The sequence below is a fragment of the Spermophilus citellus genome (genome assembly GCF_964194105.1).
Source record: "Spermophilus citellus genome assembly, chromosome: 12".
In the NCBI taxonomy this organism is placed as follows: Eukaryota; Metazoa; Chordata; class Mammalia; order Rodentia; family Sciuridae; genus Spermophilus; species Spermophilus citellus.
In genome coordinates this window covers 118528899-118545893 of record NC_138198.1, presented here as the reverse complement: position 1 = coordinate 118545893, position 16995 = coordinate 118528899, and the positions used below count along the sequence as shown (strand labels likewise).

The 16995-nt window shown below is 38.6% G+C and overlaps 1 protein-coding gene across 1 annotated transcript in view; it reads right to left on the bottom strand.

Annotated features, from left to right (window-relative positions):
* Window positions 1–629: 629 nt before the first annotated feature.
* The window catches only part of LOC308631673 (plasminogen activator inhibitor 2-like), a gene marked incomplete at its 5' end in the record, with an annotated part of 32378 nt that continues 16012 nt past the window's right edge, over window positions 630–16995 (bottom strand). The window contains 7 exons of the mRNA XM_081263046.1: window positions 630–1182; window positions 2714–2869; window positions 6032–6174; window positions 9769–9886; window positions 11444–11581; window positions 12023–12088; window positions 15775–15951. Of these exons, the coding sequence (XP_081119172.1) occupies window positions 778–1182; window positions 2714–2869; window positions 6032–6174; window positions 9769–9886; window positions 11444–11581; window positions 12023–12088; window positions 15775–15951 (1203 nt within the window). The 3' untranslated portion in view covers window positions 630–777. The remainder of the gene's footprint in view (window positions 1183–2713; window positions 2870–6031; window positions 6175–9768; window positions 9887–11443; window positions 11582–12022; window positions 12089–15774; window positions 15952–16995) is intronic.

Below are 16995 nucleotides of genomic sequence, written 5' to 3'. Positions count from 1 at the left end.
ACTTACTAGTTCACAGTGATGTATAACATTTAACAACTTTTAATTTATTGGAACACAAACACAGGGGATTGCTTTCACTGCTAGTAAATGTAGGACATTATGGACATTATTTTTACACATAATTATTTTAAACAAATTTTTATTTTTGAATAATTTTAGATTCATATAAAAATTGCAAAAATAATAGGATTCCCATACACCCCCCAATACAATTTCCCCTAATGCTTAACATCTTATATTATCAAGGTACATTTATCAAAGCTAAGACATAAAGATTGGTACACTGCTACTAACTAAATCATGGATTTCACTTGCATTTCACTAGATTTCTCATTAATGTCCATATAAGTATTTTTTAAAATAGCAGACAGGGAGAGCTAATTTTATGTTGGATTTTAAGAGTCAACAAATGATATTCTTGAAAATGTCTTATTTTTCAATATCATGTTGCATTTATAAATATTTTCTACACTAATCAATGAATGTGAAATCTAATTGACATTAATATAATGATCAGGTAGTTCAAGAACTGTGAATTATTAGATGGAATAACATAGCATATCTGCAAGGTAAATCAAAGTCACATTAAAACCAACTGCTGCTTGTGTGGTAAAAATAAAAAGCTTCATTATCTCTAGCTATACAGAAATGACAAGATCATTATTTAAAAGTGAAAAGAGGTGTAGACTACACTTATTTTCATCATAACTGTGTTTTCTATCATATGGTGCATTTTTCACACCATAAGATAGTCTTATTAGGTGAGAGACACAGGGTTTAGGGGGAACAGAATCTTCCGTAAAAGAGAATGCTATCGGTTTTGTTGTGCCTGATTAAGAAGAGGAATGGGTGGTCTGCATTGAATTCAGTGGAGGGGAATCCTCTTCGAAAAGCCACCTCACTCCCAGTGCCAGCTGCAGCCTCTGACCCTTGTTCATTTATTTCCACAAAAGCCGTGTGGAAAACATTGGACAGAAACAGGTTTCTCTCTGAAGACATTCCTGAGAAATCTGCTTTGCTCTGGCTAAAGGCATCTGTCATCCCCATGCTGCTTAGAGTGGACTTGAGATCATAACTCTCCTCCAGCTTGAACTTAGGCAGATGCAGCTGCACTTCACACAATTCCATCATGTCTTCACTGGTCCACTCTTTCAGCTTCTCAGAGGTGACCACCTTTTCCAGCTGCGGATCAGAACCAACGAAGTCAGGAGAGGAAAATGGTGAAGAGCGACCCCTAGGGATCCTACAGATGAATTGCAATCACTCCCTTCACCCAGGGTAACAAACGCACACGGCTGTAAATCCTTTTGGTTGTGTAATGATAGCCTCGTGGAGTGGACCTACAGAACCTTTTGTTTTGTAGGTCAACATGGGAGAGAATTCTTTGAAACCAAAATCTGGGGCAAAATAAAATTTCTATACTCAAAAATCACAATAATATAAACCCAATAACTATAAACTATGCCATAAAAGAAAAATTTAAAAATGAAAGCTCCTAACTGTTAGGAATAGTTTTTTTTCAATATTAAATATGAGGGTAATTTTATCCTCTTTATATTCTGAATTTTAAAATAATAAATAAATGAATTTGTACATATGAATGTATATGTACATACGCATGTGTGTTTATATGTGTATATGTTTGTATTTTTAAAGGACATGTTTGTTTCAAAAGCACGCACTCTTGCTACTTTGAGAGTTTCCTATACCCAAGCATTCACTGGCTGTTAGTGACATATTTATATATGATGTATATTAATAACATGACAGTATCTTCAGCTTGGGACCCTGCACACCTAAGAAGAGAAATTTATCTTAGGCTGTGAGACTCATGGGTACTGGTCCACACTGGTCTTTTACCATTCTTTTTAGTTTCACACATTTATGAAACAATTTGGAAATCTTTTCTACATACCGGTAGGGCCATGGAAACTTACAACTAAGAGTCTGGCATAGATGAAAGGCCCAGTGCAAGGAAAAGCCATCTACTGCAGGAGACACCAGTGTTCATTCTATTAGGCATACAACTGCTCGGGAACATGGTCTGGCCAAAATCACATCCAGCCTAATAGAAATCTGGTTAATAAATAGCTTAAATAATATCTGAAAATAGCACCAATACAGGGTGTTTTTTTTTCATGAAAGTTTTTACTTAGGAAAAAAAATGTAAAAAAAAAAGTTGTAGAACACACCACACACACACACATGCACACACAAAAATGATTAGAACAATTAATCGTGGGTAGGGGGGTATAGATCAGGGATAGAGAACCTGCTTAGCATAGCATGATGAGGTCCTGGGCTTCATCCTCAACAACATACACACACACACACACACACACACACATCTTGAATTACACAGTTTCTACCAGGAGACCTAGACTGAAAGATTCCTATGATCAATCCACACAGCTCTGTACCTGGCAAAGAGAATCTATCTCTGTTGTACATGTGGATCTTTGTGTAACCAGCCCATGTTAGAGGTGTCTATGGATTCCCTAACCTCTCCAAGTAATAGTAATATTGACTTTATAGAGCTTTGCAAAGTTTAAATGATACTGTTAAGGTAAAGTACAGAGAGCTCAAGGCAAGTTGGCTGATTGCCTTCCTGTTCATGAGTTAAGAAGCAGGGAGGCTGAGTCCTTAGTTTCTCCCTGGAAGACAAGGGTGAACGCAGGCGCCATCTTCACCTCGGAGAGACAGACACGTTTACCTGCTTCAGTGCGCTGTCATCATCAGGCAGTAGCACAAGCAGGCTGAGGTCAGAGCCCTTGTAGTCAAGTTGAAGGCCTGTGGCTTGTGGATTTTCAATATGAAAAACTTGAAGCTTCTCTTTCATAAACATCATTTGCACTGGTTTGCTTGTAGTCTATATATATATAAAAAAATAGGTAGCAATGTCATTGAAGAGATGTTCCACCAAGTTCTTAATTCTTGATCACCATTGGTTCCCAGTTGTCTAGGACATTGGTGAAACCAATCATCCTCTGGTAAAATACCAAATAAAGTTATCCAGACCTTATTTTTTGGAAATTCTGAACAGTATCACTGGTAAGAGGTGAATGGGAAGGAAAGTTCCATCTCTAACACTATTCCAGAAATCTCTATAAGTCATAGTAAGGTGGATTCTACAAAATATTTTGAACAATATATAATTTTAACTATGTAACTCTCAATGATCCAGAAACTGAAGAAGATATATTTCACATGCAAACATTTGAGAAAGTATCATAAAAGTTGAAATGCACTAAGAAGGAAAGTCAAGCAATAGACTAAGAGAAAACATGTGCAAAATGTATCTAACAAAGGACTGGTGTTAAAATATAGAAAGAATTCTTAAAACTCAACAAAAATAAAATAAACAATCCAGTTTTAAACATTGGCAAAAGATATGAATGGGCAATTCTAGCTTATGAAAAAATGCTCAGTCATATTTCATTAGAGTACTCAAAGTTAAAGCAACTATTAAAACGGCAAAAATCCAAACACTAACAATACCACAGGCTGACAAAGATATGTTCCATTCATTGCTGGTGGGAATGTAAAATGGAACAGCCACTTTGGAAGACAACTTGACAGTGTCTGACTAAGATCAACATTGCCGTATCCTATAATCCAGCAATTGTGCTTCTCGATCTTCACTCAAATATGTTTAAAGCTTGTATCCACACAAAACTCGCACACAAGTGTTTATCTCATTGTTATTCATTATTACCCCAAACTAGTAGGAAATAGACATGCTTCAATAAGTGAGCGGTTAAACAATCTCTGACACATCTGCACAATAGAAAATTATTTAGCAATAAAGCAAAAGGATCTATCAAGATGTAAAAATATATTCAGGGTCCCCAAGTACATATTGTTAAGTGAAGTGAGCTGGCCTAAAAAGACTAGAGAAATCAAAACTGTGGAAACAATAAAATGACCAATGGTTGCCAGAGCCTGGGTGGAAGGAATAAGCAGGTGGAGCCACAGGGCATTTATAGAGTGGTGAAACTCTTCTGAAAGATTCTACAATGGTGGCTATGGGACATTATTCATTTGTCAAAACGACAGAACAATACAACACCAAGAGTGAACCTGGAAACATTATCAGCTCCAGAGAGTTAATACTAAGCTGTCAAGATGAGCTAACCAGTTATAAAAAATGTACCACACAGGATGTTAATAATACTGCAAAGTTGACGTGTGTTGAAGGGCCGGATATGGGAACTTGGTACTTTCTGAAAAAAAATTTTCTAAATTTTTTAAAAATGCTCTAAAAATAAAGCATTTTAAAATAAAAGTCAATTGCAAAACAAAACCTTCTGCAATCCAGATGTTGTACACACATGTTACTTATCCATTCTGCATAGAGCTGAGGTCAATCCCAAGGTACCACCCTTATGCTAAGCTGATGGCCATGTGACCAGGGCCATTTATTGGGAGCACCCAAGGACACTGTGCCTGTTTCCAGGTGAGCACAAGTCTGACCCCCACCAGAATCCTCCTGTTATCAAGCTGTTAGAACCAACAGCTAGGACTTTCCATTTCTAATGGGAGAGTGGAACTAGAAGGCTAAGAATGAAGCAGCTACATTCCCTAGTCACTTACATAGACTCCATCTTCAGTATTACAGAATGAGAGTGAGGCAGGAAGAAGAGGTGAGGGCAGAAGGAGAAGGTGAGAGAGAGACAACTAAGATTACCTACAGCTCTACAGACCCCACCCATTGGACTGCCCACTTCCTCTTAGGGACATAATCTAATTTCCATTTTGTTGGAGCTAGTTTAAAATGCTTTTCTATCACTTGTAACCAAATATTCTAACACAAGTAACTACTCAGCTCATTTCTCATTAGCCTGTTGCGCTGCGTGTTTTGCCTGCCCCATCCTTACAGGATCCCTGCTGCACACATCAACACAGTTGCAGTGGGAGGTCCTCAGCAGCGATGTTTGTGTGATAAGACCCTGGCCAGCACAACTGGAACCCACCTTGGCCAGAAGTTCCCTTCCTAAAAATTCAGATGGGTTGCATCAGCCTGTCTCTAGAAATGAGAAGGCTGTAGGTAGCCATGTGGCTACTGTGGATCAAAAAGCAGAGAAAGTTACAGTTTGGCCCGAGAGAAGACTGACAGAAGAAAGGGTGTTGAAAAACTTGAGAAAAAAATCCTGACATTGAGATCTTATTTCCACTTGTATCCCAGAACCCAGCCACATTCCTTTCTATTATCATTGGATTTTAAATAGCCTCCAAAGACCAGGTGTTGATCTTCAGTCATTGATGCTCTTAGGAGAGGGTGGGAACATTGGAGTTAGGGCCTAGGGAAGGAACTCAGGTCCTTGGGCATACCCTTGAAGGGGGTACTGCCATCCTAGCCGCTTCTCTCTCTTTCTTTTCTGGCTGCTAAGTGGTAAGATCTATTACACACCCTCTCCATGATGTCCTGCCTCACCACAGGCCCAAAATGACAGGAAAAGTGACCATGGACTGAAACCAAGAGCCACAGTGAAGCTCTCCTTCTTTAAAGTGGTGCATCTAAAATACTTTGTCAGTTTTCTGAAGTGAGTTCCTGTTGCTTGTAATAGGGACAAGCCTATCAGAAAGAAACCTTAATGAAATGAGATCTAGCATTTTAACTGTTTTTACTTATGGAAGGGTAAGAATGGGGTAGGAGATAGCATTGGTTTAGTAGAATAAGAACAGAACTTACAGTGAAGGGTCTTAGGTTCTGGTTCTGAACTCCTTCCCACTCATTCATGCCTCCAGTCCCTTGGCCACCTTGTATTTCTCAACTGAGAAATAACTATAAAACACACCCTACCCAGCTCATGGGACCAAATGATAAAATATGTGCATGGTCAGAGAAAAATAATGACAGGGGAATTTCTGTGTGGGAAAGAACTAAGAGCTTTGCCCAGCCACCCCTTCCCTAGTAAGAGTCCTAGTTTAGAGGAATATATAGTCAGAAAGAAGAGCAAATTTAAAATAGGGTCATGTTACAAAGCCACGTGACAATTCAAGCTGATCTTTCACAAGTGCAGATTCTCACCTTGTTTATTCTGAAAGGCTTTTCTGTGGTATTTTGCACTTGGAATTGATGTTCCCAGATTCCTTTAAAATAAAGGGCATTCACCAGGACCATCCTGGTCAGGGAGTCCACAGAGTCATCCGGTAGGAGATTCCGAATTTTTCCTGCAAGAGTAAAAGGACAGATTTCAAATGGCCTAGTAGAAATGTGTCTATTTTAATTATAAAACCAGACTTCCGTCTTTCTAGACTCATAAAATGTTCTTTAAAAGTTCTTATTTCAGATTTTCCAGAAACAGGTCCATTCAGGAATTTAAGTGCTATTTCTGTTTAGAGTAGCTATGAGAAAACAGGGAAACACTGAAGAATTAATATGCTGAGTGGCCAATAAGTATTATTTCATATTAAGAATAAATTTGTATTTCAATTATAAAACTTCCCTCTAATACAAGTTGCTTTGTACCTCTGTGTTGAGAAGACAGAAATGCTTCGTCTCTCTTACGTCTGTTTGTAGTCACACACTGTGAACTTCTCTGATTAAATCTGAAAGATTGTGACAGTGTCTCTCCCTGCCCCTAAAATATTGCTTTCTGCAATTGTGTATATTAGATTGATCTAGCCATTGTTTAAAGTGATCTTTGACAGGCAGCCCCTGATACATTCTGTCCAAACTCTCCACTAAAGCACCTTGAAAGATTTATTAAAAACGCATAAGATCAGGTTTAGAGGTGTGTTATAAAGTCAACATGTTTGATAAATGGAGATAGAACCTGACTCAGCTTCCCCCAGAAACAGAAACTATTCAAAATCTTCTCAACAGTCCAAGTACAGACATGAAAGTGATTTTTAAAATATAGCTTATAGTACTTCATTTAAAAAGTTGATATGGATGAATTTTCATATTAACAGAAAATGCAAGAATTAGTAGAAAACCAAGGGGAAGGGACACACACACATACACACACACAAACACACACACACACACACAAAAAGCTTCATAAACATCAGAACAATCAAGTGGCTACTTCTTAGAGAATTTGAAAACCTCCTTTAAAAACAGGGAATATATCCCAGGCATGTAAAAAGATGGATTCTTTTAAACTTTCAAATTGCTGATAGAGCTCTAACTATTACAGTTTCAGAGCATAAAAATGAAAAGCCCTCTGATTACTTATATCAAGCTAGCACATCGCCAGTATGAAGACACAACCAAGGAAGCACAAAATTGCCACCTATAAACCAATTTCTCTTGTGAATATAAACAAAAAAATTCAAGTTAAACTTAGAATATAAATATATATTATGTCAGAAGGTAAGAAACACATATCAAGAAATCTATTAGTATAATGCATTATTGTTGTGGTGTGAATATTTGTGCTCCTCCGAAACTCATATATTGGAACCTAATACTTAACCCAACAGTGTGGAGATGGGGTCCCAGGGAGTAAATAGGTCATGGGGGCTCTACCCTCAGGATAGATGAAGGTTCCTGTGAGTGGAATCCAGGGTTCTGCTTGTTCCTCTACATAGGAGGACACAGCAGACACAGGAAGGTGTCTTACAAGAAGAAAGTAAGCTCCCAACAGACCTAGGTGTCTTGATTCTGAACCTGCCAGCCTCCAGAACTGTAAGAATTGATTTCTACAATCTACACATTACCCAGGCAATGGATTTTATCATAGCAGCCCAAACAAACTGAAGCCATTGTTCTTGTGGGTGATAGGAGAAAAATCATCTTGATGGATATAAAAATACTTTTGATCTATTTTCATCAACTATTTCTAATTTTTAAATTATGTCATTGTACATTAAAAAGAATGAGTACTTCCTTAATATGAAAAAGAATATTTTTCTCCAAAACACTTTCATAATTATGCTTACCAAAAAAACACTAGTAGTATTCATAGTCTGTTATGAGTACCATTATTTAATATTTTTATCAAAATGGTAACTCATGTCATAAAGTAAGAAGACTAAATAAGATATGATCGTATAAAAAGAACAGACAAAATTATTATTTGCAGGTAATATGGTAAGCAAAGAGAATTAACTGAAAAGCAAAACTAATAAAGTACGTCCAGGTGTTGAGTTTACTCTTACACAAAAAAATTATTTTTTTCTTATCTTCTAAAAATAAGTAACTAAAAAGTGGAATTGTTACATCTGGGTATGTGCCACATTGGTAAAAATGATGACTGCAAAATATTCCTAAAAAATAGCATTTTATTTCTACCAATGACACTATGATAGGAAGTTCCTATCACTAGAGTACTATTAACAGGTCATATCCAAATTCCATCAACTGTTCCTATAAAATCCTTTAATTTCTGGGCCATAAGTCAATCAAGATCTTGCATTACATTTGATTGTGATTTCTTCATCCCCTTTAATCTGTAACAAGTCCTCATTCATTCATTGTTCCACGACCTTGGCACTCTTTGAAAAATACTTGCCATGTTTGTAAAATGTCCCAGAATTCTCAAGTTTGGGTTTGTTTGTTTCCTCAAGATAATATTCAGTTATGCATTTTTGCAAGAATATCACACTGTTGTAGGTTTAATTTTGACTTCCTTACCCCTGCCAAAGAACCAGTCAAGTTTTATCCCTCGGGACCTAAGAATGTGGCCTTATTTGGAAATAGTCTTTGCACATTTAATCAAATTAAGAAGAAATCCTCCTGGATTAGGGTAAGTCCCAATCCAATGACTGGTATCCTTATAAATAGATGGAAATTGATACATAGATGTAAAGAGAGGAGAACACCATTTGAAGATAGAGTCACAAAAGACACACAGAGCCAGTACTGGTGGCACACACCTGTGATCCCAACTGCTAGTGAGGCCTAGGCAGAGGGATCCACAGCTTGAGAAAAGGCTGGGCAACTTAGGGAGACCCTGCCTTGAAATAGAAAACAAAAGAAAGTGTCGGGGATGTAGCTCAGTGGTAGGACATGCTTAGGGTCAATCTCCAGTACCAGAAAGAAGAGAAAAAGAGAGACAGATAGACAGCCAGACACACACACACACACACACACACACACACACACACAGCCATGTTCTCACAGAGGCACAGGCTGCAGTGATGCATGGGCACACCAGGGATGCCAAGGATTGCTAGCAACCAGCAAAGCCAGGAGACCATGAGAAAGTGCCTGGCCAACTGCACCTGGACACCTTGCCTCCAGATCACCTCTCAGCCCATACTCTAACACACCACTTATTTTGAAAACTATTTAAGATAATGTACCATATTTAATGCCCCATTTTTTTTTATTTGTTAGTAGTTATTATTTATGTAAAAGCCACAACTACAGCAGCATTTCACATTTCCTTCTTTGCACTTTCCTGCTTCTAAAACCCGGATGCCTCTTTGGAATTAATGGGCTGTGATCCTTCTCTTGTCTACTGGGTAGAGTAGTGATTGGGATTCTGGGTTTCAGTTGGGACTTACTGGGAAAGCTGAAAGTCTAAAGAGTATGGGAATAAACACATATAGAAGCTTTGAATATTTACACTATGTCTATAGTTCCATTTAGGAGCTGGGGTGTGGTTCAATGGTGGAGCGCTTAACTAGCATGCCTAAGGCCTTGGGTTCGATCCTCAGCATCCATATTAAAATGAAATAAAGATATTGTGTGTCCACCTTCAACTAAAAAATAGATGTTAAAAAAGAGAGATACAGACATTTACACAAGGCACAAATTCAATTATGCATCGATGCTGGGAGAACCCTGCACCCAGCCCCTTGGTGACAGTGTACCTTCTGTCCTGCTTTCCACCCAAGAGTTGATCTCCTTTCTGACTTGATCAGAAGCGTCCACAAAGTTAACAGACTGTGGTTCTGCATCAAAATACATTTTCATATCTTCTAAATATTTCTGAAAGACATAGGTAAAATCTTCTTTTGTAGAGTTTGCCCAAAATTGAGAAATCAAATCTATTTACATTATTTAAAAAATAAATAAATAAAACCACAGAGATGAACAATGGCAAACTCCTACCCCATTCCTCCCATCTCTCTTTCCTCACTCTCAATTTTGGTCAAAATCTCAACACTAGTCATGCAAAACTCCAGGTGTGGAAGGAAGGTCTGCCTCCCACTGTGCTGGGTCTTACATAACTTCTTTGGTTCCATTTTTATTCATACTGGGACATGAGGATAAGACGGAAAGGGAGGAGGCTATAAATCTCAGGAGTGACCCCCTCGGCCAAGGATACTGGGAGTTGAGCTTGGCTTTCTGTGTCAGGGACACAATCACAGCTCCCTGGTCTGGCACCTGCCTTCGGTGAACTCTAAAGCCCTGGGAATTAGGATGGTCCCTGAAGAAAATATCTTCTGCTGTGAAAGCTGATTTGTAAGGTGGTTAAAGCTTTCACCCAGCATTCCAAGGAAACAGGTCAGGCCTTGTCCTTTCATCTGGTGGCAGTCAGCACAATGGGCTGTCACCGAGGTTGCCACTATGGGTCCCCCTGCCTTGGGAGCATAATTCATTACTGTATATAGTTGTGGTATTCCTTCATGGAGGGCTTGAAGGAATAAAAATAGCAAGTTAATTCTGTTTATGGGAAATGGTTTGAGATTATAAAGACCAAGTTTTGCAGAATTTTTAATCTAGCACAAAGAAAACTTGACTCTTCAGGAAGCACCACTCCCTGTCTTCCCAGAGCTGTGGACACATCCATGTCCCCTTGTTTCCCAAGTGCCCACTGAGCTCAGTCATCTCACCTACTTCAGAATCAAACAGGAGCTCATAAGCCTTCCATTAGTGAAACTGTCTTTAAGACCCTATTTGGCTGGTTTTGTGCCCTTTGTAATACCAAATAGCAAGTCCTGAACTCCCCAGAATTCCCCTGATATGGACAGGGATAGCACTGCTGGAAACCACAAAATAGCTTTATTTTACCTGATTGCTGCCCTCTCTAACTCCCTTGCCCTTTGGGTTCAATGTCTGGGTCCTCCTGTTCCTTTCTGATCTATGCCAATGGAAGTGAGGGACAGACCGAGAGAGACACATGGCTGCCTGCCCCACTCTGAGTTCACAGGACAAGGCAGTATAGACTGATGCAGATTCAATCATTAGCGAAGGTGTAAGTTGGCATTGTTGCATGTTCCATATCCCCAGCGTCTCTAAAGTTCTGATGTGAAAATCACTCCCTACTCTCACGTCTTAGGCTACACTCCTTTTTCACCTTATAAAACCCTGATCACGACACCTGGTTTGAGACCCATTATTGGTTTCCTTTACAACTAGATGCTAAGTGCTTGGTCTAGATAATGGTTTACCAGAAAGTACTGACCACATTAAGATTGTCCCTGGGATCTCTAGAGAAATGTGGAACTTTTCACTCCTGATGCCTCTTTGGAATTAGTGGGCTAACTGGATTCACATGGCTCTTTCTTTCCCATTAACTTAAAATAAGCCGTTTGCACTTACATTCTTAAATGGATATGACTTATGCCCATATATTCTGTTGGCTGTTTTAAGTATATAGGAATGGCTGGATTTGACGATTTCTGCAGAAAGTGTCTGGAAGTCAGAGCATATTCCTTCAGCCTTGCTGGATGTGAATTCCTTTAAAAGAAAGGGAGTTTAAAAGATGTTGAACCAGAGCTACATATATGTGTTCAACCTATAGCTAATTAAAATTATTTGGTGTATTGCAAACAAAAGCTGAAATTAATTCTAACATAGACCCAAATGTCTTCTTCAACGTTTTCACAGCAAACACTTTATTGTCGATGAAGCATATTTATTCCTTTCTGCACATTCATTTTGCGAAGGCAAGAGCAAGTTCAAAAGTAGAGAATTTTCAAGAGAAATTTAAAAATGAGATGAGACAAGAGACTCTTCTGAAAAGTAGAATATTTTCTGTCCTGAAGAGAATTTCTATAATTTTAACAAGTTTCTAAGAAAGGTTACCCATGAAAGGTTGCTTAAATCAACTACTAAAATACATGTTGTAAAAGTTCTTTCCCCGCAACTGTTAAATGGATAGTAAAAGATAATAAATACCATTTTCCTTTTTTTTTCACTTTCAGGACTAGATTTGCTCTCCTGGTGTCTGTTAAATTGGAGTACCTGTAATACCAATAAAAAGACAAGTGAGTACAATTTGCATATGAATAATCATATGGAATAAACATTTGTAAATATGAGCCTGTCATTCTTATAAATGCAGAACATATAATTGGTTAAACAAGGAGGCCCTCATTTAACTTTCCTAATGTACTAATTAAACTAATATAATAAGTCAAGAGCTGATTTTAACTAAATTGTTAAAAATCTAATTTATGTTACTAGTCTTTTAATTTTAATGTTTTTATAGGAAATTTGGGATGATGATGGGAATAGCCTGAGGTAAAATCATCTCATTTTAAGCTGGGCACCATGGTGCACACCTGTAATTCCAGTGGCTTTGGAGGCTGAGGAAGGAGGATTGCAAGTTCCAGGGCAGCCTCAGCAACTTAGTGAGGCACTAAGCCACTTGATGAGATCCTGTCTCAAAATAAAAAATAAAAAGGGCTGGGGATGTGGCTCAGTGGTAAAGCGCCTCTGAGTTTAATCCCCAGTACCAAACAAACAAACAAACCAAGAAAAGAAACGAAAAGAAATTCTCTTCCATATGTCCCTTGGTCACTTGTATCTATGGTTGTTTCGAATATAAGTCTAGGTGTCAAGGTATGGAGTCTGAAAAGGTTCCCACCAACACCTGAATGGGAAATATTACATTGTGCACATGCAATATTCTATATACACAATGGAATATTATTCAGCCATAAAAGAAAGCAAAAATTCATTGCAACAACACAGACAGCGATGTGGAACATTGTAAGTGAAATAAGTGAGGCACTCATATGAAGAAGTTAGCTAACAAGGTCAGTGTCAGAGAAGGGAGATTAGATGTGATACTACAATTGATTCATTCTGCTTTTGTCCGCCGTTCCGGGCTCACTGCTGCCACAGTCCATGTAATTTCCAAGTGACTAAAATACTGCTGGGGCACTTTTGGCTTCAGAAGCTGCCTCAGAAAGAGAAGTTCTCTCCCACTGACCTTCCCCTGCCCTCCTTTCACCCGCTGCCTCCCCCCCCCCCCCCAGGCAGGCCACAGAAACCAGAACTCCTCTTCCTGCAGATGAATCACAGAAACCAGAAACACACTCTAACCTCCCTTCACCTCTCTTTGAGCTGTCCATAAAGAAGTTCTCTGGTCTACCTTGCCTAGCAGATCCTGACCCCAATCAAAGGGGTCCCCTGTCCCTACAGAAGGAATGCTGCCCAGGGGGTCAGAGAGGAATCTCAGCAGCCAGCCTGGCTGGGCTCCCCTCCGTCCAGGAGCAGCGGATCACACTCCTTGTTCAATAGCATTTCTACAAGCTGTCCACACCTCGGCCATGCCTGCATGGTGAAGGTTCCACTACAAACCCAAAGACAAGACAGGGGTGGGAGACTTCTGACAGCTGACCACGTGGAGGTTCCTGGAGAGTGGGGCACTGGGCAAGGTGTGGAAGCCTTGTGCCCTGGCGCCACATCTTGCCCGGTACCCTTTGTAATATCCTTTGTGATAAACCAATAAATGTATTTCTTTGAGTTCTGAGAGCCACTCTGGCAAATTAAGAGAACCCCAAGGAGGCGGTGTGGGAATGCAGATTCATAGCTGGATGGTCAGAAGTGTAGGGGAGTAGCCAGGACTGGCATCTGAATTGGGGTGGAGGAGGCAGTCTTGGGGACCAAGCCTTCACTGTCTCCAGGTACAGTGTAGGAATTGAATTAAACGAGACCACATGCAGCTGGCCTTCGCTGCCATACTGACTGCTTGGTGTGTGGGGGAAGACCCCACGCACCTGGTGTTGTCACAATTGATACAAATTGTGAGAGTCAGCAGGAGAAACTGAGATGGAGTTGGTTTTTGCTCTGTCCTTAGCAGAACGAGGGTGACTAGAGGCTTAGATGGGGGTGGGAGAGTGGGGAGGTTGCATAACTGCCAACACCTGGTTAGAATGGAAGTAGAAATTTTAGTGTTTTGAAGCATAGTCCAGGGATGCTGGTTCACAGAAATTCATTACACATTTTAAAAATAACTAGAAGACAGTAGTTCCAAGCTTTCCAACAGAAAGAAATAATAAATGCTTAAGGAAAAGAAAATACTAATTATGCTAATTTGCCCATCACATATTGTTGACATGTATAAAATTATCACAATATGTCTAATATCTAATGTATAATACGTACAATAGATTGTCAACACGTATAATGGATAGACAACTAAAATACAAAAATAGAAAAAGAAAGCAGACTAGGTGTTAAATTGAGATCACTACTTCAATAATGTAAGCAAAAGCCATCACTGCCAAAATTATCTTGAAAATTCAGGGATTTTAGTTATTTTTTCTAGATAAATTTCATTTCTCATTGTCTAACACATCTTAAGATACATAGACATAAATTTTGCATTCACCCCAGCATTTCCTTTGAAAGTTAACAGGAAGGATATGGCCATCCCTGTTTCCCCCAAATTATACAATAGAGAACAGAAGGCAAAAGATAATTCCATTGCCCACATCCTGGACCCAGCTCACAGTAAGAAATAAAGAGTATCTTATGGAGGATCTCACTGACACATAGTAACAGAACAAGGAGCACCTACCTTAGAAAAAAATGTGCAGGGCCAATTAATCAGGCTCATTTGCAAATGAGGCTATTAATATCTAAAGCAAGGACAAGTAGCACAAAGAGATGTACTTACATGAAATGCCCCCAAGTTGGAATTCACTTGAGAATAAGCCTGTCACTTAATCCTTTCTAACCAGGAAACCAGTCATTACCTAGAGGTGAGCCAAGGTGCTCCTGTCGTTGTTGTGGTTGTTTTCAAACCACACAATATCTTGTGAGCTACAAGAGTCAGGGGGATCCTAGGCCGGGTACACAGAACACAGGACTGGCTGTACCCACTTCCACAGTAGGCACAGAGAAAACCATTTTGAGAAGAATTCTATCATTTGTCCTTTTGATTATTGTAATATTTAAGGCTGAACTTGTTTTTTAATTTTTAGTAACAAAATACATTTATTTATTGACAATTTATAATGACATATTCATATTTATTTATGTGTTTATTCATATATATATATGATTGTATACACACATGTACAGCTATTTTGCTATCCATGGCTGGACATATGTATATACATACATGTATATGCTCTACAGATGCCTACAGTAAAACAATCTTTCTTTGTACATTAATATTGTTTTCTTACTTTAATGTTGTTGTTGGGCTCTTTAAATTCATCTAGACAACCAGTAATTAAAGAAACAGCCAACAAGGCATGAGGAACAGAATGATTCTTCGTGTGTGTGTGTGTGTGTGTGTGTGTGTGTGTGTGTAGAAAACTCTTCTGAGAGTAAACGCATGCTGAATAGTTCTATTATCTAAAGTTTGACTCATTATTTCTTAAATCCTTTTAGTCATCAAAATGAAACTGGTTTTGTGTTGAACTAAAATTGATAACCTCATCATTTCTCCATTTCATTTTGCCAAAGGACACAGATTTTTTTTTAATGTTTTTTCTAGCAATAATTTTCAAAATGATTTCCTTCACTGGGCTTCATTTTGTGTTCTAAGATTTTTTTTTTTAAAGTGTATCTCTTAATTTGGACAATAGTGTTATAAAATGAGGGTTATTGGGTTTTCAGAAGAAAAGTGAAAATACAAAGAAAGCATGTAATTTAACGGCATCAGGGGACCATTAACCTTTCCCACTCACCTGGGCCATCTGGGCTTCAGTGGAACCTCTGGTGCCCAAATACACCATAACCAATGAGGTGGAGATGCCCCAGGGAGAGAAGAAGATATTTTTACCCTCAGCAGATTCAGCTAGCTTTTTGCTAAATTCCAGGGCAAACTGGTTGATGGATGTTGCTAGAGAGTCCATTGAGAAACCCTAAGAAAAATAAAGCAAAAGATATAGAACATTCTAATGTTAAATCCTTCTCATTTATTTTACCTTTATAAGTATATTCTTCCATATATGTATGTATATACCTATATTCACTAGAGCTGAATGAATTTTAGTGAAATTCTAATCCAGATTATTATTTCATATATTAAAACAATGAAGTCCAGAGACTTGCCTTGAATTCTGTGCTAACATGCATCATTATTAACTGATTCTGATCACTTCACAGCTAAGTCCCAGAGCATAGTTCTTTCCCACTTGGTTGATTGACATTTATAGCAGCACCATTGGTGTTCATGTATTTATAACTAACCTTTCCAACTACCATGGGGATAAAATCTTCTTCATATACAGCCTTGTACATCCAACAGCACCTTGTCCAGGACCTTGCACAAAACAGGTACTTATAAATGCAATGTTCAGTGTTTGGGCTTTTAGCCATGTTTTATATACTGAAACTGGAAATCAGGCACAATTAAGTGAAAAATGCTTAGAGAAGTGAGAAAGTAAGACTAACTTGCTTTTCTTCTCACTACTCTCCTTGAACATGGGACTCCTCTTTTTCTTAACTTTTAACTACAAAATTTCACCTCAATAACCCTGATATTTTAAGCTTAAATTAAAATTAAACATTTAAAGCAATCTCTATCAAAGACATAGCAAAGTTCAATCTACTGTCAATTTATGAACAAATAATTTCTCTAAAAATAACTCAGATTCCTAGGTCTAGGAATGCCCACTTGCATCAGTGATGTGTGGAATTTGGTCCTGCCCTGACAGTTTCCTGGCTCTCTGAGAAACTAGAACAAGAACTAGCCAGCCTTCTCTATGGCCAAGTAATGGAATCAAGGGTGAGGTTTATTAGAGTTTTGGTTTTGTGACCTGGAGTTAACAATGACACCGTTGATCCCTCCCAGAAAGGCTTTCACTTAACCAAACAGCTTCCCAGCCTCTAAATCATGCCCTAGGTGTGGCTTCCAGCTATTCCCAAGGCTCCTGATGATCACAGGCCAAAAGAATATGATTCTA